This window comes from Siniperca chuatsi, linkage group LG23 (genome assembly GCF_020085105.1).
Source record: "Siniperca chuatsi isolate FFG_IHB_CAS linkage group LG23, ASM2008510v1, whole genome shotgun sequence".
In the NCBI taxonomy this organism is placed as follows: Eukaryota; Metazoa; Chordata; class Actinopteri; order Centrarchiformes; family Sinipercidae; genus Siniperca; species Siniperca chuatsi.
In genome coordinates this window covers 7,430,218-7,452,024 of record NC_058064.1, presented here as the reverse complement: position 1 = coordinate 7,452,024, position 21,807 = coordinate 7,430,218, and the positions used below count along the sequence as shown (strand labels likewise).

Here is a 21,807-nt window from a genome sequence, read left to right as displayed (position 1 = left end):
ATGACTCTTTCCAACGTCAGCTTACTTGTACAAGTCAGAGGAATACACGAGGATTCATGTCACAAATTAGTGTGAAACCTAACTATATCTGTGACTCAAATCTAGACACATAATATACACATCTAGCCCTGGTCTTTGGTCTGAATGTGGGAGGATGATACCCCCTCTACAGAAAGCTGCGCCTGAGCTACATGGCAGTGAGATGACTAAGCATGAGGCCTGCTGCCTGTGGCACTGTGCAGACATGTTCCATTCTGTCAGAGCTCTGCAGCACATAGGCACCATTTCACACGGTCCCCCGACTCTTGGCGAAGCGAGTGGGAACTTCAGAGGCTCTGCTGACAGCCTATAGCAAGCATTTAAGAACTGTGGCTGTGACTGCAACGTTTAACCTCTTTTTATTGTAAGATGGTTTCCCCAATACATTTTCAAAACAAATATATACAGAACAGGCACTTTTCAGTACCTTCAGCGCATACATGTATATTTTGAGCTCAGGTGGTGGGAGATGTGCTGGTGTTGATGTATGAAGAAGAGCTAAAAACATCAAGGTGTATAATTCCAAATCCTTTTCGTAATATAGTGTAAAAGGCCTGCAGGTAGCTAGAAAATGCAATACATACAAATCAGAGTGAGATGCTGAAGGAGCATTGTTGTTTTTGGTAGCCCAAATGAGAAAAAAATTAATTCATTGTTCTCCATGGATGACTCATATATTATACAGCAGTGTCAGGAAAATGAACACTTAGTCCTATAGCAGGTATTTCCCCCCAAACAGTGAATATCTAAGCTAAGCATTCTCTTCAAACCAACCCCCCAGTATCATTGAGTGTGTTCACAGTGTGTGTGGTCTGAGTGGAAAACCCTTCACTGTTTTGAGTCTTCAACGCCACCTACTGGTGTTTGGCAGATATGACTGTGCTGATGTTCAATCTGAATGAGCTATATTCAGGTCAGAAAAATAATTGAATATAAAACCATTCAACATGTACAACAAAATCAAATATTACAATAAATAATTTCAAGTAAATAATTATATTCGTGTGTTTATATTCCCATATTGCACTGTGACCCCAGGATAATTAATCCGCATCCATCTTCTCAGCTGGAAAATTCAGGTTGTCGTCCCTCCTTTTTCGAACTTCTTCTGTACATTAACATGTATGCTGTGTGTCTGTAAAATGAACAGCATTTAACATTTTTAGACAGAAATGTACAAAACAAAGTTATGCTTCTCAGAGTTAGGGCAGGAAAGGGATAAAAGGAACACATACAGAAAATTTCTGTACAATAAACAGGAATAAAAAGTGAGAATATAACTACCAGGTGTTAGGCGAAAAGCTGTTGAAAGACAAGACAACGTGACAAGACGGATTTCCTCTGTTTAAGAATTCAAAACTTTGAAAGCCCTCATGCCAAAAACACCTTTAGTCTTTAATCTTCACTGAGGAACAGACAATAAGGCTTTGTCTAAAGATCTAAAGCGCTTTCCGCAAGTGGGAAGATAAAAGATGTAAGATGTCAGCGAGAGTCAAGCATTTAAGGCTTTAAATGTTATTAATAAAAATCTTAAATTTAACTCTAAAAGCTGGAGGTTGGTTTAAGCAGGCCAAAATCGGAGTCACATGTTTTTTGTTACTTTTTGCTGAAGGCGTGGCTGCTATATTCCAAATTTTTTAGACAAGACAATTTTTTAGATGAGGCTGAACACAGAGAATGAGTTGTTAATGTGAGAAGAAATAAAAGTCTGAATATCCCTCTGTATTAAGCTCAGAAATTGTTTAATTTTATGTCTTTTGATTAATTTTTCTGCACTTTGAGATATGTTAATTAGTGAAATTTAGAGGTGCTGTAGGTGGATTTTGATGTTGAACTATTTACCTGAAACGTCCTCCATATGATGTCTTCACATTTTCCCAGGTGACCTTTGTGTTAGAATACAAATCAAAGACCAAATGAATCACAAATTTGCATAAAACTGAATTATAGTAATACAAAAATCCCTCTTTAACAAGTGAAGAGTAAAAGCTATATTTCCCTTTCCCTAATTTGGTTTTAGGGAGCAAGCCTAAGACATGATTTCAGACATTTCAGATACAAAATTTCACATCACACTTTTAACTTATACTTAAGATACAGTATTTATGCAAAACATTTCGAAGGCTTTGAAACAGTGATCTACATAGGAGCTATCATATCTAACTATGCATTTTGATTGATTATGAAGTACTCAATTCTACAAAGTCAAAGTCAACAAGTACAAGCCAGAAATAAATTGCATTCAAGTGAGAGAGATTTTGTCAGATCGGAAGTACCTGTTCTACGTGGCTGTCATCTGCATAGTACCAGCGCTGGTTCACCCTGTGACGAACGTAGGCAGTATAGTGCCCGGACATTGCATAACCAGAGTGCACTACCACTGCATGCAAAGTGTACTTGCAGTCATTCTGGAAGAACAAAGAAACTTGTGGATGACAAAATAAACAATGCTCGGATAATTTATTCGAAATACATAAAAAGAAATACCTGGGCAAAGTCTGGGGAGAACGCATCTTTAAGAATCTCAGAGAAGTCAAAGTTTTCTGGAAAGATAACACTGCAATCAAGTTTCCAGGTTTGACCACAGCTATTCCGAAACCTTTTCAGGTGCACGCACAAGATAGGAGGCAGGGAGAGCAGTTTGACATCCTGAGAAAGAAGAATATGTTTGACTACGTTAGTTCACACGTTCTGGGAAGCATTTTAAACCAAGCCTCACCTGTTTAGATGGAGTCTTCTTTCCACATTGTTCACAAAAGCAGCAATCTATGCCCCGTAGCTCCTGATGCACAAAGAAGGAGGTCATGCAGCCTTCCTAAAAAGGTTCATATTAGGAATACTTGTAAGTTTAAATTCAGGGAAGGTTAAAGTAATAGTTTGACATTTTGAGAAATATGTTTATTTGCTTTCTTGACGCGAGTTGGATGAGAAACTCGAGACCTTTCTCAAGTCTGTACAGTAAAAGTGTAGTGGCAGCCGGTTAGCTTAGCTTAACATGAAGAATGGAAACGGGGTAAGGACAGCTAGCCTGGCTCTGTCCAAAGGTAAAAAAATTCACCTACTGTACCAGCACCTCTGAAACTCACAATTTAACATGTTATATCTAGTTTGTTAAATCCGTGCAAAAACTTTGTGCAGTTATGTGCGGGACTACTTCTTGGACAGAAGGAGTGACTTTGTGGAGTCTTGTCATCCCCGTAAAAATTGTGGTTTTTACACTTTTGTTTTTGTATGAATTAAACAACCGAGATAATGTTTTAATGAGTTAGAGGTTGTTGGAAGGTGGATTTTGTTACCTTCGGACAGAGCCAGGCTAGCTGTTCTTACCCCCTGTTTCCATTCTTTATGCTAAGCTAAGCTAACCGGCTGCTAAGCTGTAGCTTCATATTTAACGCATAGACATAAGAGTGGTATCGATCTTCTCATCTAACTTCCGGCAAAAAAGACAATGAGTGTATTTCCAAAAATGTTTAACAAAAACAATCCACATGTAAACAAAAAAGAAACGGCACCAGATAATTGGGCTCTTCCTTTATATGCAGAGGCAGGCTGAGCAGGTAGCTGGTATGAGTCTGGACGAAGGTACACTCTAAACACTGCACGCGCGTCTCTACAGAAATCTTGTACAGATTCTGGATTTCAAGAGCCTGGAAGAGAAAACAAATGCAAGCAAATATAGATGATGCACTTACGGGTGAAAAATTAACAATATTAATGATTAAAGACAAACCAGCTTTTTGTCATCCATCTGCTGTTGCATGAAGTTCAGGATTGAGAGGAACACCTCATCAGCATCATGCTGCACAGAAACTGCAAAACAACATTCTCATTGTCAGAAGTTGTGAGATAAACCACATCAATATGAGACATTTATTTAAAGTTTGTTTCTCCTTACGGCGAAGGCAGTTTCTGTCCAGACAGTGGAGGAAGTCATGATGGGGAGCAGGCTGAGGGTGGTCGCTCCTCATGGCCGCGAGAACCTTCTTTAGCTGCAGGGGGACATTACGACTGTCTCTCACACCGGCCGCTTCCCACCTTGTGCAATTCATAAACCTTCATTAATTTTCATTTTTTAGCACCTGAGAAGAGCAGCCTTGTTTCCAGATTGACACCTGTGCATTTTTTAAATCTTTTTGAAAGTTCTCATTGAACTTTCTCAACAAATATCTATGAGGTATCTATGCTTAGGATTCTGAAGGTTTTACACATCAAAAGCATTATGTTTGACACTGCGAAGGCCGAGTCACGTGTCTCTTCGGTGCAAAGGTTGAGTTGTGCTTCCACAAACCATTTTATTTTATTACTTGTACTGCATGCACGCATTTTAACGTACTGTTGTGTGTGGGTGTTTTTAATTTCTGTATTTTTAACATAGTCTTACCGCTCCCCTCTTTTCTTTTCGAGGCTGCCATCATTTCATTAAATTTTTATTTACAGTAGTTATTTCTTTTCACTGATTATCTATAAAGGTAATATCTGGTAATCTTGCGGCTGTTTTATTACTAGGCCTGTTTGTGGTGTGGACACTATAGCTGCTGTGTTAAGACTGAACTGATTTTAGTGAGTTTATTGCATTTTCTTGGTTTGTTTTTTTATTGTTCAGTCTGTATATTATTGTGAAGTAGCCTTCACTGTCTAAAGTATAGAGCAGAGCATTTTTATTGTGGTTCCTGTTTAAATAATTGTTGTTTTGTATAATAAATTAGTTTACTCAGTAATTTTTTCTGGCGTGCTGTCTGTTCTCGCTTACTGAGGTGCTCTAAAAATATTCTTGAAGGGCATTGCCCTGTTACAGATGTTCATAGTAATAATTTACATCTGCCTCATTGTTTCATATATCATAAAACAGACTTTATTTATCATTAGTGAAGAGTTCTTCCTGCTGCTTTAGTTTCTGTCCTGATGTGGCATCCTTCCAGCCAATCAGAGAGCCTAGTGCTTTGACTGGCCTATATGACTATAGGTGTGGTCAGGATTAACTGGGGAGCTCAAGTCATAACTTCATATGTGTGTTATTCAATATAAATTATATTGTGGATTACGCTGGGAAACTATTTAAAGTTAATGTTAATGTTATCATTTTAATTTAGTGTCATGTATGTTGTGTTTCCTTGTCCGCCCTTTTGCGTTCATGTGTCTGACTTGCTTGGTACCTCACAGACACCCAGTGATCAAGGATTTATTGTTTTATAAGTCAGGATAATAATGAATATGCACTTAATTCTCTTACTTGTCCAGTAGGTCGGCTAGTTCCCAGGTAGCAGAGAAGGTCTGCAGTAAAGTGTTCACACAGCAGGACAGACGGTAGTTGGTGAGGCCTCTCATTCCTGTGACAGACCATCAGAAACATTCAAATAACCCTGTTGATGAACCAAGCAGGTTATCCATGGCTGTGTCTACCGCCAGGTGCCCACCTATGGGCCCAGAATGCCAGTGGGCATTCACATGTGAAAATAAAATAAAAATATAACAGTAAAGTCCTGCAGAACCCCCACCTCACTTGTATATTTTACTAAAATAAACAAATCAATGATTTTATAGAAGACAGAGCAAGAAAACCGTGTTTGGTTTATTGGTTTAAGTTCCCTACGTACAGCAGATGAATAGCAGGTTAATGTTACACAGATCCAAAGTCAGTATTTTGTTACTGCACACATGAGGGATTTATTGGTTGTGAAGAGAAAAATGAATACAATTGTGTGAAATGCAGTTATAGTAGGAAACTCACTGATGACCAAATAATAGTAATACTGTACATTGCAGGGCTTTTGTCCTGCATTCAAAATGTTACTCAAGGAAAAGTACAAAAATATAAGCATCAAAATGAACTGAAAATGAAAGTACTCATTATGTACTCATATATATTTATATATATATATATGTATACACACACATATATACACACACACACACACACATATATATGCAAAGTAACTGAAGTTGTCACAGAATTACAGTCAACATTGAGTCAAAATTGTACAGCAATTGAGTAAATGCACTTAGTTACATTCCACCACAGGGAAGATTTAACAGCATAAATCATCATCATCATCGTCAGGCTGAATGTGGTCTACTTACCGAAGCGGAGGTCCCTCACACCAAGTTTTGAGAGAAACCAGCAGCGCAATTCAGACATCAGTAAAATCAACGTCAAGTGTTTCGTGTATTTAGTTTAGAGAGTGAACATCACACCGTCAGCTGTAGGTTCACTTCCGTTTCACAGGTTTCGGTTCGCCGCGTCGCTTCGCTTCTCTGGAATCGAAACTTAAAAGTTGCCATGCGCAGACTGCAAAGTAAACTGTAACAGACAAACTAACCGACAATATCGACACAAAACAAGCGTAAAATAACGGTCATTTCATTCGGCTCCATTAGCCTTTTGTGAGTTTCCTTTATCTCCAATAAGGCTTGTTGTGTGAGTATATTTGGATCTTTGATCCTGTAAAAGTACTAATAGCTTACCACACTGTAAAAAATACTCAATTACAAGCAAAAGTCCTGCATTGAAAAAGCTACTTGAGTAAAAGTATGTAAGTATAATCAGGAAAATGTACTTAAAGTATTAAAAGTCAAAGTACTCAATGCAAAAAAATGTCCCATGTGACTGTTATACTATTATATACATATATATTAGATTATTATTACTCATGCATTAATGTAAAAGCAGGATTTTACTGTTGTAGTTGTTGAGGATACTATTTTGTATCAGACTGCAACTAGTGATTATTTTCATTATGGATTCATCTGCTGATTATTTTTCTATTAATCAATTGATTGTTTGGTATTTAAAAATTCTGAAAATAGTGAGAAATGCCGTCACAATGACCCAGAGCCCAAAGTGACACCTTCACAGTGCTTGTTTTGTCCAACCAACAGTACAAACCTCAGAATGATTAAAATTATTAAAAGGAAAATCAGCAAATTGTCACATTTGAGAAGCTGGAACCATGAAATGTTTTTGCATGAAAAATGACTTGTATAAACTGTTGGGTAGTTTAATTTGTAACAAAACATATTTATAAGCCCTGTGTGTGTTTTGCATGCAAAATGGTTTATTTGTAAAGTAACTAAAGTAGAAGTACAAAGTGGCATGAAAACAAAAGACTGAAGTACAAGTAGCTCAAATATGTACTTGAGTAAATGTACTTAGTCACATTCCACCACTGACTAAAGGCCATTACAATGTTTTTTTACAAGTTCAAGTTTGTCATCTCAACTGTAAAAATATTGTTAAACTGAAATAACCAATATGTGATGTAGATACCACTATTGTGGTTAAATAATATTTTTATCAGCCATTTTCTCACTAAGACTGATATAACTCCTATTTTTGATCATGATATTTGTATAGTATCTTCAAATGTATGGCTGAATGAAACATAAACTCACAAACTGAGTCTTTACACATGTAGATCTCCATATTTGTATGTGAACCTTACACAATGACCTGGTTTAAATGCATTTTAGTGTCAGATAGCTAAATGAAAAGCTGATGAATGACTGTCAGAGTCATGGTAAAAGGTCAACAGCACTCAGTTCAGAAAGTTTTCCTACTTTCTCTTTTTATCCTTTTCCATTTGTATACTAGAATAATTTTAATCAAGCATATTGACTGATGTTATTTTATCTGTTTAACATTATTCTTATGATCACATCTGTTTTGAGGATTAATTATTCCATCAGTCTGTGTTTTGTAACTTTGTTCCATGTGTTGCTGCTATCTAGGCCAGGACTCTCCTGTAAAAAAGATGTGAATCTCAGTGAGACACTTTCCTGGTTAAATAAAGTTAATATTATGATGAAGAGGGAGTTACTTCAGGAAGAACAATCTGGATCTGCAACCTGAAAGATGTGTTAGTGAGGACTTGAAGTGAATTTATGGGAAAAGTGAAATGCACTGCTCCAAACCGGGCGATAAAATCAGTCTCTCAGTCTGTGGAGCATCTTGACGGCATTAAAAGTCCGAAATTTCTAACTCAGAACACAGCAAATACTACTGGAAATGTCTTTGTTTGGAGTAACAAAAGTCGTTAATATGATTGATGTTTAAACAGGTTTAATGAAACTTGAAAAAGGGAAAAAACATATTGCAGTTTTCATTCTTTTACAGTCCTTTGCTCTGAGTGAGAGCCTGATAGTTCGATGCAAACATGGCACTCCACATCTGTTTGAGCAGTTGAAGAAGTTTGTAAATCCACATGAATGAAGACGGAAGAGCTGTGGGGAAAGAACAGGAAGAAATGCACCGATTTATTCCCAATCATATGTTTTGTACTTCAACAAGCCTTGTGATGAAACTGAGCTACGAAGAACATTTAATCCAACCTGGATCCATTCGAAGAAGAAGCATGTAGAGAAGGACAGCAGCCAGAAAGACTCTCCGGAGAGGGAATGAGCCAGAGCCGGTCAACAACAGTTTTCTGTAGAAAAACTTGAGCATGGCTCCAAGTTTACGGATTACAGCTCCTGTAGAACACAAACACAATCAGAAAGACTCTCTTGTACTTATGTGACTTAGTATAATGCATGTCATAAGGGCTGAACTGAAATGTGAGACCTTGACTTGAGACTGTATGCGCAGTGATCTCAGAGTCTGGACTGATCCCGGGATTCAGTGGCGGTTCTTGATTCTGTCGCTCTTTTTCTTCCACAACATCCAGTGCCGTCTGCCTCTGGTCCTCTGTGAACGCGCCACTTCCAACCTCACCGTCAATCAGCTCCAGAGCCTCGTCTCTGTGTCCAAGAGGCACGAGGACATGCAGCAGGTACAGCTCTGCCACCGTCCCAAACCCTGTTACTCTGCTGTTGGACGGGCAGTTTAACCAAACTCTGGCTGCCTCCTGCATCGCGGCTGGCTCTCCCACCTTGGAGTAAAGAAGTATGCTGCCAAAATGAGAGAAAATATATTCAATATGCACTTCAGAGCTGAAAAGATTAGTTGATAAATAGATTAGTTAATCGCAGAAAAATTATAGATTTTTTTATTAATTATTTTGATAATCAGTTAATTGTTTCAATCTTTTTTTAAGCAAAAATGGCAAATATTCTCTGATTTCAGCTTCTCAAATGTGAAGATTTGCTGCTTTTCTTGTTATATATGATAGTACATTAAATATCTTTGGGTTTTGGACTGTTGTTGGATTTAGTTTTCAAATTTTTTTTTTTTTTTTTTTTACTGCTTCCCCTTTCAATTTTATTCCTGGTTTAAAGTTGCAAATAAACTCCTGCACACTAGTCTAACTTGCAATAATACACTTATTTGCGATGTTTTGGTGCTAGACCTTCATGAGGCAAATAGTTTGTGACAATGAGAAGCCCTCTTAAATAGGGAGTGGCTCTCCAACGCACCTGTCTCAAGAAATAGATGTGCGAAGTGTTCTTCTATTCCTATATTTAAAAAATAAAAAATAAATTCAAGAATAAGACGGGAAAAACAAATCCAAATATCTGCCACATGTACCTGTTGTTGGCCTGGTTACTCAGTGATGTGCATGCTCCTCAGATTCCTCACAATTAGAGCTGCAACTAATGATTATTTTCATAAATATATGAAACATCAGACGATTATAAAAAAAAATGCCCATCACAATTTCCCCAGAGCCCAAGGTGATGTCTTCAAATAGCTTGTTTGATATAAAACAGATTTAAGAAGCTGGAACCAGAGAATTGAGGGAAGAAAAGAGAGTTATTGATTATCTAAATGGTTGGCAATTAATTTTCTGTCAATCAAATAATAAATGAATCGACCAAATTCTGCAGCTCTACTCACCACATCTGCATTATTTTAGCTGGTATTTTCTCCTGGTGCTCGTACTGCTGAAGGACCCAGGAGAGGACACCATGCCACTGATTCAGCTCAGCCAGTGCTTGAATGCCTAAGATGCAGAAGCCAGCCTTAAACTCTCCACATCTGAGGAGACAAGACACCGAAACACACAGTCACATTACACAGTCAGGCTGCATGGAGAAATCCATGATACAAGGTGCATTTAGACTTTCACCTGTTGTCCTCTTGGTCCATGCTGGCGAGACTCTCCAGGCCTCTGTCGCACGTGTCAAAGGCTGCCTGGAAATCTTTGTGGACCATCATTTGCTCCGCAGCAGTGTCCAACATGCTGGACAAAGAAGAAGTGTGGCTGCAGAATGAGCCGAAGCTGCGAGCAGGAGCGAGGCTGGTTGAACAGCTGCTCATGACTATCTGTCAAATTTTAAGACCAATACGACAAAAAACACAAACTATTTACAACATAACGAGATGTTGCTTTACTTTTAGCAGCTTAGTTTATACCTGAATTCCAACTAAACCTGTTTAGAGATTTGACTTGTACACTATCCTCTCCTCAACATCTTTGTTTATCCATGATACACAGAACTTCCGGGTTTGAGATCACTAACCAATCAGGCGTTACGGTCTTCAGATTAACGGAAGCAGCCAATCATATTGCTGTTTCTTCGAAAACGTGTCATAATTTTTTTTCTTCCAGCTTGTATACACGTGCACGGAGTAGTGTGTGTTCCTGTTTGTCCACGGAGAAAACTGAAGCAGCTAAACTAGTTTTCTGTAAGTCACCGCTTACTGTTTATATGTGGAATAATGCTAACACTGTATTTATTTAGCATGTTGAAATTAGCTAGCTTTGAAGTGTAACGTTATGATTTGATTCACAGCAGCGACTGGATAGCTAGCAAGCTAGCAAACTGTTTACTTAACGTTAGCTTGCTAAGGTATGAATTAGCCATAAAGCTAATTTCTGTAATGCTGTTGCCTGCTAATATCTAGTCATGTAATGTAACTACCACGAAACCGTGACAATGTATAACGTTAACTCTATATTCTGGTTGATATGTGGACAAATATGTTATAACTATGATCTTACGTCATATAAGTGAGCAGGAACCCTCTTTTAAGTTAAAGGCCAAAAGCATTTTTTTGGAGTATTTTGTATTAAAACTTACCCACATCAAGAAATAACCGTGGATTAAACGTGATGTGTAAAATTTGGACTGCTGTCTTGGCTGTAGAGCTGTGGACAGATAATCTATCTATCACTATAGATTACTATAAATGTCCAATGCCACATTTAAAGAAATATCAAATAATGTGCAATATCTTTGTAAATGAGAAAACGTCGACTGTTTCTCCCTTTGGCTTTTTTTCTGGTCCTTTTAGGAGTAAGTTCTGATTTTGAGGGTGTCTTAATCAAAAACAAAGTGAGGGATGTGAAATAGAGTTTAAAGAAAGCTATCCTGAAGGTGAAACATAATGTATTCATACTTGCAGAGTGTTGGGCCTCCAGTGAATGTGTGCTCTTGGTTCTGGCATCTAATCTATCCCAGAAGATTTTATTTTATTTTTAATAGAAAAAAATAATGGAAGTGTGGGGCCCTAGGGAGCTGCTTACTTTCTAGAGAAATTATTGGATAAGAATGTGAAAAACCGTTAGCTTGACTGGTGTGTTTTTGTTTTTTCAGATCATCCTTAAAATGGCAAAAAGCCTCCGGAGCAAATGGAAGAGGAAGATGCGTGCAGAGAAGAGGAAGAAAAATGCTCCCAAGGAGCTGGCTCGTCTGAAACAAGCCCTGAGTCTGGATAAGAAAGGAGAAGCTGTCATGACTGAAGTGCAGGAGATCGCCACTGTGGTGCCAGCTGACAAGATCAAGAAGCAGACAGATGTGGATATGGGGGAGGTAGAGGGTGACGGTGAGTGAGAGATTGAGCACAACACAAGAATTAACAGCTTTTTAACAGTTGATGTTTAGTTGAATCCTGGGTTGCTTAAGAAGCTGACGTAGCGGCAAAGTATTAGAAGTTCCCAGTTATTTACATCGTCCACACAGCATTTCATCAGTACTGTGTTACTTGTGTTGGTCCATCTGACAGTGAGTGTTGTTAACAGTATGAGTATTACTGAATATTACACTTCTTTTGCAAAACAAAATGTTTATTCATTGTCATCTTTTTTTATTTAACAATCTTTGTCTTTTTGTGTTACAGATGGGAAGATGGACATGGACAGCAAGCGCAGCAAGAAAACTCAGTTGGATGAAAATGGACAGTACCCTGCATGGATGAGTCAACGGCAGGCCAAGAAACTGAAAAGCAAACGAATGGCAAAGAAAAGTGGCCAGGGCAAGAAGAAGAAGGGTATCTCCTGGTGAACCAGAGGAAACCAAAAGACCTTTGCTTTGCCTTAAAGACTTTAACGCAGAAACACAGGATCATTTCATGTATTCCTTTTATACATAACTGTGGAATTTCTGCTATTGAATCTCATTCTGTTCAGTGGATTACAAGATTCACAGAGCCTGTTATTGTAAAGTAATTCACTGCAGGAAAATGTTTGTTCTTATGGAACAGCAGCTTCATTTTCATGTTAGGACAGGTTTTAAGAAAGTAAGACTGTATTCTCCTACAATTAAATCTTTCCATACACCGATAGGGAAAAAAAATAATTTACAGATATATGGCTTGTGTTGTTTACTATAGTTTTTTGTCCTAAACCACTTAAGACTGGGTGTTGTGGTTAAAATCAATATAACTGGGGCATCCGCGTGGCTTAGGGGTTGAGATGCTGACCATGAACCGCAATGTCTCAGGTTTGAGTCCGACTAGGGACATTTGTTGTACGTCATTCTCCATTTTTCTCCCCTCATGTCGTGTTCTCTCTTATACGATATTGTTGCATATACCGTGATATAGAAGATGTATGCAAAAATCATAAATGAATGAACTGTGTTGTAAATAAAACGCTTTTCACTTGTGAAATAACTTTATTAACAGATTTTTTTTCTTCAATTTTTAGCCACACTTTGCTACAAATCATTAATTTGATGAGCAGAATTATGTCAAATGATAACACAATATGATCACAATACGATACATTGCCAGGGAAAGGTGATAATAGCCAAACGTTAATGTGAGTTGACACTAATGAGAAATGGACTGATAAAAGTTGCTGGTATACAAACAACACAAAGAAGCTTGCCTGTAGAATATTTTAATGGCTCCAATCAGGTCATTGCCGACACAAGATGTAACTCCCTGTCGCTAATATGGATTTGGTGGTCATACTACCCTCAGATACTCATTACCACAGATTGTACACAGTAAAAGTATAGAAATCAGCTAACCAGAAGCCATTTTGGCACAGATTTGTTGTGATTTATTCTATAAATACACTGCGAAAATAAAATTTCTTTTGTTGAACAACCTAAGAAACCTTAAATTGTGCCAAAGTGAAGCTCGTGCAATAACTCCCTGAGCATGTCGTTCACTTCATCAGCTGAACATAAGTGGCCGGGAATAGGCCAATACGTCCGTGACACTGTCCCTTCCACCAGCCGTCGTCAATCATCTCTATGTTGGTGATGACGTCATCCGGGTTGAAGGAGATCTCATCATCAGCCTCTGTGTGGAAAAGGAGACGAAACGATTTGTCCCCACAAATGTCGAGAGATGATTATTAAATGTCAGATGAAAATTTTAAAAAGTGTCGCACCTCCTTCATAGTCATAAATTGCTATCGCCTTCTGGCCACACGTCAAGTCTTCATAGTCATTGTCCTCAGCTGTAAAAGAAAACGCTGAAATTAATGAGTATTTCATATTTATGCCAAAGGTTTGACATTTAACTGATGGCAGACACAGACCTGCCAGCACAGGAGGAGGCAGTTCAGCAAGTTCCTCGTACTGTCCTTCATCCTCATCCTCATCCTCATACTCCGACCTGTCAGGTAGTGGGGGAGCATCCAGGTCAAGGAAATCGTCTGAGCGTGGAGGCAAGGCCGGGGGCTCTTCGCATTCTGGTTCCTCCTGGAAACATCACAGAATATCTTTGATTTCATGATCTCAAATCATGAAGATGACCTGAGATTTCAAATATCAGACCTAGCCCCAGTTTGTGCCTCTCATGTATTGCCATTACATTCAGGTCATAGAGAGAAGTATCTGTTTTTCTGAACTGTTTTCCAGAATCCTCAAAGACTCTTCTAACCATCTGGATGAAAAAATAGTGTATTAATTCACAGCTGAAAATAGTCTCTAACAAATGCAGTATTTTCTCTGAGTAACGTTTGCTAAAAACTACGGTGCCCAGCTGTTTGAGGAAATTACTGAGCCTTTTTTAAAAATGAAATTATATTTTTGTGATCCAATTTATGGTCGATTTTTCTTTCTTTTTCCCCAATTGCCTCATTACAATAAAAAAATAAATAAAATTTTGTCACATGTTGGAAATGTGAAATTATAAATGAAAGAATGAAAGACATACATACAGAGAATTTGAGTGGGTTAGTGTGATAGGGTGGGACTACGTTGTTTTTTTTTACCCTCCTCAGTTTATTTTGTTGTTTTACTGTTTCTATGTTTTTCAGTTACTGATTGAATGTCACGGGAATTGTTGACAAAAACAAAAATATAGAATATCTCCAGCTGTAACCCTTAAACGGATAAATGAAATATTCTATGATTTGGTACATCTGATATTTGTTTGAATCAGAGTGTTTCACCTCTGGCTGTGGTTCTGGTTCTGGCAGTGGCTCAGGTATTTCTTCTATCTCTGGCATGTGCTGGTGGAGTTCTGGTGGTGGCAGGTCATACTCTGGATCCACATCTGGAACAGGTGGTGGACAGATTTCCTTCTCTTTGCTGCTCTGCTCCTACAGGCCACAAAATCATTACTATGCATATTGACCATTACTTAATTTTTTATCTCTTTACATGTTTACAGTGCAGTGTATGTGTTACCTGTCTGTGTTTGGCTGCCTCTCGCTCTCTGCTCTCTCTAGCTTGTCTCCTCGTTTTCTCTTCTTCTGCTTTCTTCCTGTTCTCTTCGTCTGAAGCCTTCGCCATGTTCTCAAAACGTGCCTTCAGTTTTCCTGCACCTACACTTGCTGCATAATACAGAGAAATTAATATGAATACAGTGCATTAGCAATGACCTCTGCCCTGTTTCCAATCAGTTGAACAACTCCTCAGCACTGGTGGCTTTAATTGTTCACCAGAAAGATGGCACACTAGGGTTGATTATGTTGAGTGAAAAAATGAACTTACAGGCCTCTAATGGTTGTGTCTTTTCATAAGCAGAGGTAGGGGAGTCCATGTCTGAGAAGCCAGCTGCACTCTAAAAGAGATCAGCAGAGAAGACGATAGGCAATTATCATTCACCCTTTTCAATATTTCAATACTGATTAGTGCTGGAATGATTAGTTAATTAGTCAAATAGGAGATAATCAAAATGAACAATTTTGATAATCAACATGTTGGTTCCAGCTTCTCAAATGTAAAGATCTGCTGCTTGTCTCAGTTTTTTATTGTCCTATATAACAATAATGATATAATAATAAGAACAGAATAATGGTCCAAGAGTGGGCTCTGGTTGTCAGAGCAGGAACATGTGGGTCATGATTGTAATACCACAGCTAGCCCTAAGTTGGGCCTATATAGGGCAAAACAAAGGTTTAGAGCCAGTACCAGATAGAAGCTTGACCCAAACCTCTGCCAAGCCACATAAACCACACTCTCCATACTTGGCCTCAACAATGGTGGTATTTTACACAAATATTTATTCATATTTTAATATTTTTATCAATATTATTCATACAACCAAGCCTATATTACTTGAAAAATATAGCTTGAATTTAATGAGCAACAGTTACAGGTTACTAAAAGAGCCTGGAATAGGTATAACAATTGTATCTGTAAAATAAAGATCAAAACAAAAATAATCAATATTAATGGCAATAATATGTAACTTAGCTTTGGCAATAATGCAACATCAACATTTTTGCTCAAAGGCTTATTTGATTTGATATGAAACCCATTAAAATGAAAATTGGGCTATGAGAAATTTTTATTGGGATTTTCTACCATTACCATTACATTTTACAGAATAAACTCCAATCAGTTAATCAGAGAAATAACCTCCAGATTCATCAAAAAATAAAGAATAGTTGCAGCGCTACTACTGACCTTATCCATGCGGTCTGCCTGTACTCCATAACGACCTCCAAAACCTGCTGAATAATCTAAACAGAGATAAATCTGATTAGTCTGATATACTATAAGTCCTCTGGTATTTATAAACTATACACGTGGGCGTTTCCTCACCTTTTTGTGACTGATGTTTCTCCGTCTCTGCCTTATAATCGTAGCCCAAGGCAGCTTTATCCACTTTCTCCTTCTCAACACCAAACCTCCCTCCGAATCCCTTTGAGTAATCTGAGTGTGAAATGAATAAGAGCACAGAGTAAAGAAATCAGATGTCAGGCGCAAAAGGTGTCAAAACTGACAAATGCTACAACTTTAACTTACCTTTCTGTGACTGGTGTTTCTCTGTTTCTCCTTTATAGTCGTACCCCAAAGCAGCTTTGTCCACCTTCTCCTTCTCCACTCCGTACTTTCCTCCAAATCCCTTAGCGTAGTCTGGTAAAAAATACGATGCAAATGCAAAATAAAGCAAATGTAAAGCAAATAGTGTCAAAACTGACAATATCTACAACTTAAACTCACCTTTTTGTGACTGGTGCTTCTCTGTCTGGCCTTTATAGTCGTACCCCAAAGCGGCCTTGTCCACTTTTTCCTTCTCCACCCCGTACTTTCCTCCAAATCCCTTTGAGTAATCTAAAAACATATGGATTGTAAGGAAGATTCTGGATGAGACCCTTCTGTTAGGTAGCACCAAATAATTGTACTGTAAGTGAGAAGGCCTCTTTGAAGCTGGACAGATGACTTACCTCTCTGAGATGCATGTTGCTGCATCTCTCCTTTGTATTCAAAGCCCATGGCAGACTGCACAGACAACACAGAGGTTCATATATTGCTTTAAAGATCCCTTCCAAAAGTGTTTTAAGACATTTAAAAATACTCTGCTTTGAATAATTATGATAAGGTTTTCCTACACAAAAGTTTCTCCCTCATTTAAAAATCTCTTCAATCTTAAAAAGTTGCATACTGGACCACGATTGGCTCGCAAACTAGTTTAGATGTCACAAAATCATTCTTGTAGTTACACGTGTTAAACTTTAAGCTGAGCACACGGGGAAACTTTTCCCCTTCAGCAGACAAATGCGAAAAGAGTCTTCTAGTGTAAAACCCTGTAGACATCATTCAGTGAAGGTCAAACATCCAATCAAAACAAATCTCTGAGGGGAGGGGGGCTCTTGACTGTCTACTTGTCTTCTCACCTTGTCGACGCGGTCTTTCTGAACACCAAATTTCCCGCCGAACCCTAGTGCCGCATCTTTCTGGGAAGAGTGCTGCTCGACTTGTGCCACATAGTCGTTCCCCAAAGCCACCTGGACGGTAGCGGTACATATATGAACACATACGGTTTATTTAAGAAGTGGATGCAGAGTAAAAGATGAGGTAGATACAATCTGACAGTAAACAAGAGGAGCTTATCAGAAATTCGTCAACCTTGTCCATTCGGTCCTTCTCCACTCCAAACTTCCCTCCATATCCATATGAAGCTTTGGGAGTCTGATCCTTCTGCTTCACCTGCTCGTGCTCCACAGCCACCTTGTTTCTGAGCTCTGCAACACTGGAAGGTCATACAGGGGTCAAACACACTGACATTGAGATCCACACCAGTACACACAATGAGAGTAATATTCGCCATTAGAAACTATTTATCAGTAATACCTAACATACTCATACTAGGCAAATGTATTTATATAGCACAATTCATACACAAGGCAGTTTCAAAGTGCTTTATAGACCTTGAAACTATAAAAGGAACTGTTAAAGTGTGAACATGTAGACAAATTTGGAGGCAATTCTGATATAAAAAATGAAAATAACCAATATCAATAAGTTCCAATATCTGGTTGAAGTACTCATAGTACAAGTGAAGATGCAACTAACTTTCTTATTTCCATCAATGATTAATCTTTTGTTGTTTTTTCTTTCAATTAACTAATAATTTATTAAGTCCATAAAATTACAGAGCGGACGGTGACGTCATTACGTTGCTTATTTTGCCCATCCAACAGTCTAATATCTAATTGTACTCAGTTTATAATTATACAAAACAAAGAAAAGCAGCAAAGAGTCACATCTAAGAAGCTTGAAGCAACAAATGTTATTTTGTTTTTTGGCTTGATAAATGATTTTGTGACTGATTGATCAATTTGTGACCAACTGTACATAAATAGCGTTTCCTGGGTTAATATATGTCGTAAACATTAAATCGCCTCACAAAAATTTTAATTACTGATAGAATTCCATTTTTTCACTCTGCAAGGTCACGAGGTCAGAAACGGATGATACACAGACCCGACTTCAGTAACTTCATGAGTCCCAAACAGAGGCAACAACAAGTCATGTTCTGCACTTTTTAGTGTCCTCTGGAAACACTTCCATTGTCGTTTTGTGTAGGCCCTATTTGCAGCGTGTTTGTGTTTTTTGGTTGTGTTGTGTGTAATTGCAGTGCGTTTGAATATTTGAAGCGTGTTTTATAAAAGCTGCGCATATGTTGTCAAATTAATGAAGATGTTTTTTTAATTTGCTTGTGTTTTGTCTATTTGCATGTTTTCCAAAGTTGCAGTGCATTTGCCTTTATTGGCCACCGTATTATATACATATAGTACACACATCGTGGCTGCCGGAGTTGCACTAAAAATTTCCACAATTCACTTATATAGTCTAAGGTTTTATAATGTATATATAGCGTTTTTTGTCCTCTCTCTACTTTCTTTATGTCATCTTTCTAATTTATTTTTTATATATAGTTTCTTGCCTTATTGTCTCAGTTATTGATAGCAGGCCGAATACATTTCTTCTTTAATCACTTCTTTAATTTTTATTTATTTATTTATTTATTTAAGTGTTCTTTATCTGTTTTCTTACCTCTTAGCCTGTCTGTAACATGTGACTTTCCCCCTCTGGATCAATAAAGTCTTTTCTTAATAATCGATTAACTAACTAATCGATTCAGCACCATTTTAAATACATCAGCCACTGTATATTTGTTCTTATATTTTTATGGGACAATGGAGCTTGGCTAAAGTTGTGAATATCAAAATAAGTATTCATATCAATTATAACAGGGGATCAAAGTTATCACTCATACTTGGCCTGCAAAAATAGTGTTATGCATCAGATACACACACACACACACACACACACACACACAAAATCTGGGTACCACTTTCTAATAAGACACCCTTTATAAAGGGTTTATAAGCTGAAACAAAACTTTATTACTTAATAAATAAATGATTAATAAATCATATTTATGCTTTATAGATCAGTTATAAGCCATTAATAAGAATAACTTTGTGGTTGCCAGGTTGTGAGAAATCCCTATGCTGGTGTTTATCCTTTCTGTTTGGTGATAACGCAGTTGTAAATGTTGGAAATCTATCAATAGATGCTTGTAGATTTAAGGCTTCCTAATGCGCATCAAGTCAAGCGTTATAAAAGTTAATAAGTTGTTAATAAATGGATTTTGGTACAGGTACTCTGCAGGTTTTCCCTGATGGTAAGAGGTCCAAAGCGTCTATCTGAAGAGCTAAATAACTAAAACGATAAATTAAGTGTCCTGCTGGAGGAGGATAAACAACAGCTGCAGGGATTTTGTCAAGCGTGACTTATTAGAAAGTGGGACCTAAATCTGTGAGCAATCTCTCGTCCTATTCTTACTTTCAGTGCTACTACTGTCTGAATTTATGGTCTCACCATGTTGACAGTGAGAAAGCAAAGCGGTTTAAATCTCAATGTCAAAGTGTCAACATCATCAATCATATATTACCCATATTAGGAAAGACTTGCTGCCTAACAGCTTGTGCTTTGCTCTCACTTCCTCTTCCTGTTGCTACGCAGCACCCATTGGGACCTGCATTTCTCTACAAGAATCGTTCATTGCCAGACACGGGGTTGTGCATCTCTTACCTGATGTGCTCTTTACGTCCCGAGCCCTCGATGGTCTTTGCTCCCCACCTCTGCTCCTGCTCTGATACGTCATTCTGAAACACAAAGTCAGAAAGGGTTGACTGGGGAGCGTTTGCATCTTTCCCCACAGTGACACACACTCCAGGAAGTATACAATACCTCAAAGTCAGGGTCTGTCTCCCAGTCGTCCCCCTCTGCAGCCACCTTCATGCTCACATTGTGGCCCACGACTGATTTCCACATCTGGGGAAGTAAAACACTATGAGCCACACTGAAGACACTTAACAACTCTGATAATAACATAACTCTGATAATGACCTATTCATGTGTTCACAAATGGACATATTCAAAACTGCTATATGTCTATGCACTGATGATGCACTATGATATTCGCTGGTTGTTATGATGACTAAAAAAAACTCATGTACAACCACAAGCTCTGACCACCATTTGCTGAAGTCCCAAAAAGGAAGTTAAGTTATTTTCAACATGAAGCTTTATTTCCCCATATTAAAACACACTTCATGTAGTAAAAGGACACTAAAATACTTAGGAAACAGTATCATAAAAACATGTTATTTAGGGGAATTACTTACTGGAGACCTTAAAATCCTCTGTAACACACTGAAAATAATATGATTTATTTCTTATATGTATATAATTAATGCTAGATTACTAATTGTCACTATTTAACTTTTACTATAATTTGATCATATTTTGCTGTTATAAGTGGTAGTTTTAGGCAAGTAATTGTAGTAGTAATATTGGACAGGTACACATTAGCCCCATCTTCCTGTACTATTTTAGCACTTTTGAAGTCATCCATGACTGTCGCGTTTATAAATGTCAGTTTTTCTAATGTAACCGTTGGCAAATATTTGCTAATACTGTACAACAGCTTAGACTGCGTATAGATCTACTTCCTTAATTAAGTTGAAAGAGGAATAAAATAAAATCATACATACATTAAGGCATGTTAGTGAGTTAGTTTGAAGGGGGAAAAAATAACAATACCTTGCAGATGTCAAGTGCAATATATCCGTGTGTAAGGTGGATATTACACTGACAGTGTTCTTGAAGGTCTTCACACAAGTTGTGACGATGGGCGACAAGTGAACGCGGAGACGGAAAACGTGAACGCGCGTTGATGTGAACAATATAACAAATGTCGTCCCTATGTATAATTCTTTAATTAATAACTGACAAACACTTATACGGCTTTGCTATTTCTGTAGTATAATATATATATATATATATATATATATATATATATATATATATATATATATATATTTTAACCACATATATTATTTTAAGGAAGTTTTAAAAAGAAAGAAATGCTGCATTCAAGTGCGTACGGAAATCATAATATTAACGACCAGAAAAAGTGGTAATAAGAGTAAATGGGAAGTTTTAGGATACAGGAGCTGCTACAACTACTTTAATGACGTGCCTTGACAATTATGGGCTATCACTTGTAGTTACAGTTTCTTACTTTTAAAAAAATTAGCACAACTTGAATGCAGAGTAGGCTACAGCCGGTTGCCAGTTGTAGTGTAGTTACAACACTTGGGGGCAGACTCACACAGCTTATGCCTATGGTGATATGAAAAACGATTTGTGAGCACTGATACTTAAGGACCATAGTGATTAAACAATAAAATGACAGTCAAAGAATTTGTTTTTTGTTGTTTTGTAATGAAAGCATTTTAAATGTGGCTTTCCTGCACATATAACAAATAAATACAAATATTGATGAAATGAAAATTAGATTCAGGCACATTATTTGCATGACATACATTAAATCTCACTATGGGGAAGTTCACATCCTGCAAAGAAAAAGATGCAAGATACTGTTTCTCCAGCTGAACCTACTTT

General features: G+C 37.6%; 4 protein-coding genes across 5 annotated transcripts; 1 reads left to right on the top strand and 3 right to left on the bottom strand.

Annotated features, from left to right (window-relative positions):
* Window positions 1–382: 382 nt before the first annotated feature.
* Window positions 383–6,309, bottom strand: usp18 (ubiquitin specific peptidase 18). The gene is made up of 10 exons (XM_044186652.1): window positions 6,118–6,309; window positions 5,270–5,366; window positions 3,935–4,074; window positions 3,770–3,849; window positions 3,552–3,686; window positions 2,759–2,854; window positions 2,527–2,688; window positions 2,316–2,447; window positions 1,882–1,925; window positions 383–1,174 (listed from the first exon to the last, which is right to left on the bottom strand). Exons 1-10 carry the CDS (start codon window positions 6,173–6,175, stop codon window positions 1,102–1,104), a joined length of 1,017 nt encoding a protein of 338 aa, XP_044042587.1. The 5' UTR covers window positions 6,176–6,309; the 3' UTR covers window positions 383–1,101.
* A 1,769-nt stretch (window positions 6,310–8,078) lies between these two features.
* On the bottom strand, window positions 8,079–10,423 carry pex26 (peroxisomal biogenesis factor 26). Its single transcript, XM_044186289.1, has 5 exons — window positions 10,041–10,423; window positions 9,809–9,949; window positions 8,597–8,922; window positions 8,365–8,505; window positions 8,079–8,256 (listed from the first exon to the last, which is right to left on the bottom strand). The coding sequence occupies exons 1-5, from the start codon at window positions 10,229–10,231 to the stop codon at window positions 8,144–8,146; spliced, it is 912 nt and encodes a 303-aa protein (XP_044042224.1). The 5' UTR covers window positions 10,232–10,423; the 3' UTR covers window positions 8,079–8,143.
* Window positions 10,424–10,460: 37 nt separating this feature from the next.
* llph (LLP homolog, long-term synaptic facilitation factor) lies at window positions 10,461–12,813 on the top strand. The gene is made up of 3 exons (XM_044186293.1): window positions 10,461–10,600; window positions 11,512–11,740; window positions 12,035–12,813. Exons 2-3 carry the CDS (start codon window positions 11,524–11,526, stop codon window positions 12,196–12,198), a joined length of 381 nt encoding a protein of 126 aa, XP_044042228.1. The 5' UTR covers window positions 10,461–10,600; window positions 11,512–11,523; the 3' UTR covers window positions 12,199–12,813.
* Window positions 12,791–21,077, bottom strand: hcls1 (hematopoietic cell-specific Lyn substrate 1). Of its 2 annotated transcripts, XM_044186277.1 has the most exons (16): window positions 20,944–21,077; window positions 20,089–20,172; window positions 19,930–20,003; window positions 17,455–17,578; window positions 17,223–17,333; window positions 16,773–16,827; window positions 16,549–16,659; window positions 16,351–16,461; window positions 16,147–16,257; window positions 16,009–16,064; window positions 15,091–15,160; window positions 14,785–14,930; window positions 14,547–14,696; window positions 13,689–13,851; window positions 13,539–13,607; window positions 12,791–13,447 (listed from the first exon to the last, which is right to left on the bottom strand). In XM_044186277.1, exons 2-16 carry the CDS (start codon window positions 20,170–20,172, stop codon window positions 13,311–13,313), a joined length of 1,572 nt encoding a protein of 523 aa, XP_044042212.1. In that variant the 5' UTR covers window positions 20,944–21,077; the 3' UTR covers window positions 12,791–13,310. The 2 variants fall into 2 exon arrangements, with proteins under 2 accessions (XP_044042212.1, XP_044042213.1); XM_044186278.1 differs by lacking the exons at window positions 16,147–16,257; window positions 16,351–16,461; window positions 20,944–21,077.
* Between the last annotated feature and the right edge of the window lie 730 nt (window positions 21,078–21,807).

Bases quoted from the DNA above. Each gene is read 5' to 3' on its own strand.
- usp18 (XM_044186652.1), bottom strand. From the start codon at position 6,175: ATGTCTGAATTGCGCTGCTGGTTTCTCTCAAAACTTGGTGTGAGGGAC. The intron at 3,850-3,934 runs GTAAGGAGAAAC...GTTGTTTTGCAG, and splicing joins GGACAGAAACTGCCTTCGCC to TTTCTGTGCAGCATGATGCT. The intron at 2,448-2,526 runs GTATTTCTTTTT...TTGTTCTTCCAG, and splicing joins TCTCCCCAGACTTTGCCCAG to AATGACTGCAAGTACACTTT.
- pex26 (XM_044186289.1), bottom strand. From the start codon at position 10,231: ATGAGCAGCTGTTCAACCAGCCTCGCTCCTGCTCGCAGCTTCGGCTCA. The intron at 8,506-8,596 runs GTCTCACATTTC...TGTGTTCTACAG, and splicing joins GCATACAGTCTCAAGTCAAG to GAGCTGTAATCCGTAAACTT. The intron at 8,257-8,364 runs GTTGGATTAAAT...CTTTCCCCACAG, and splicing joins TCTTCTTCGAATGGATCCAG to CTCTTCCGTCTTCATTCATG.
- llph (XM_044186293.1), top strand. From the start codon at position 11,524: ATGGCAAAAAGCCTCCGGAGCAAATGGAAGAGGAAGATGCGTGCAGAG. The intron at 11,741-12,034 runs GTGAGTGAGAGA...TTTGTGTTACAG, and splicing joins GGGGGAGGTAGAGGGTGACG to ATGGGAAGATGGACATGGAC.
- hcls1 (XM_044186277.1), bottom strand. From the start codon at position 20,172: ATGTGGAAATCAGTCGTGGGCCACAATGTGAGCATGAAGGTGGCTGCA. The intron at 20,004-20,088 runs GTATTGTATACT...TTTGTGTTTCAG, and splicing joins AGACAGACCCTGACTTTGAG to AATGACGTATCAGAGCAGGA. The intron at 13,852-14,546 runs GTGAAACACTCT...TGATGTTTCCAG, and splicing joins AACCAGAACCACAGCCAGAG to GAGGAACCAGAATGCGAAGA.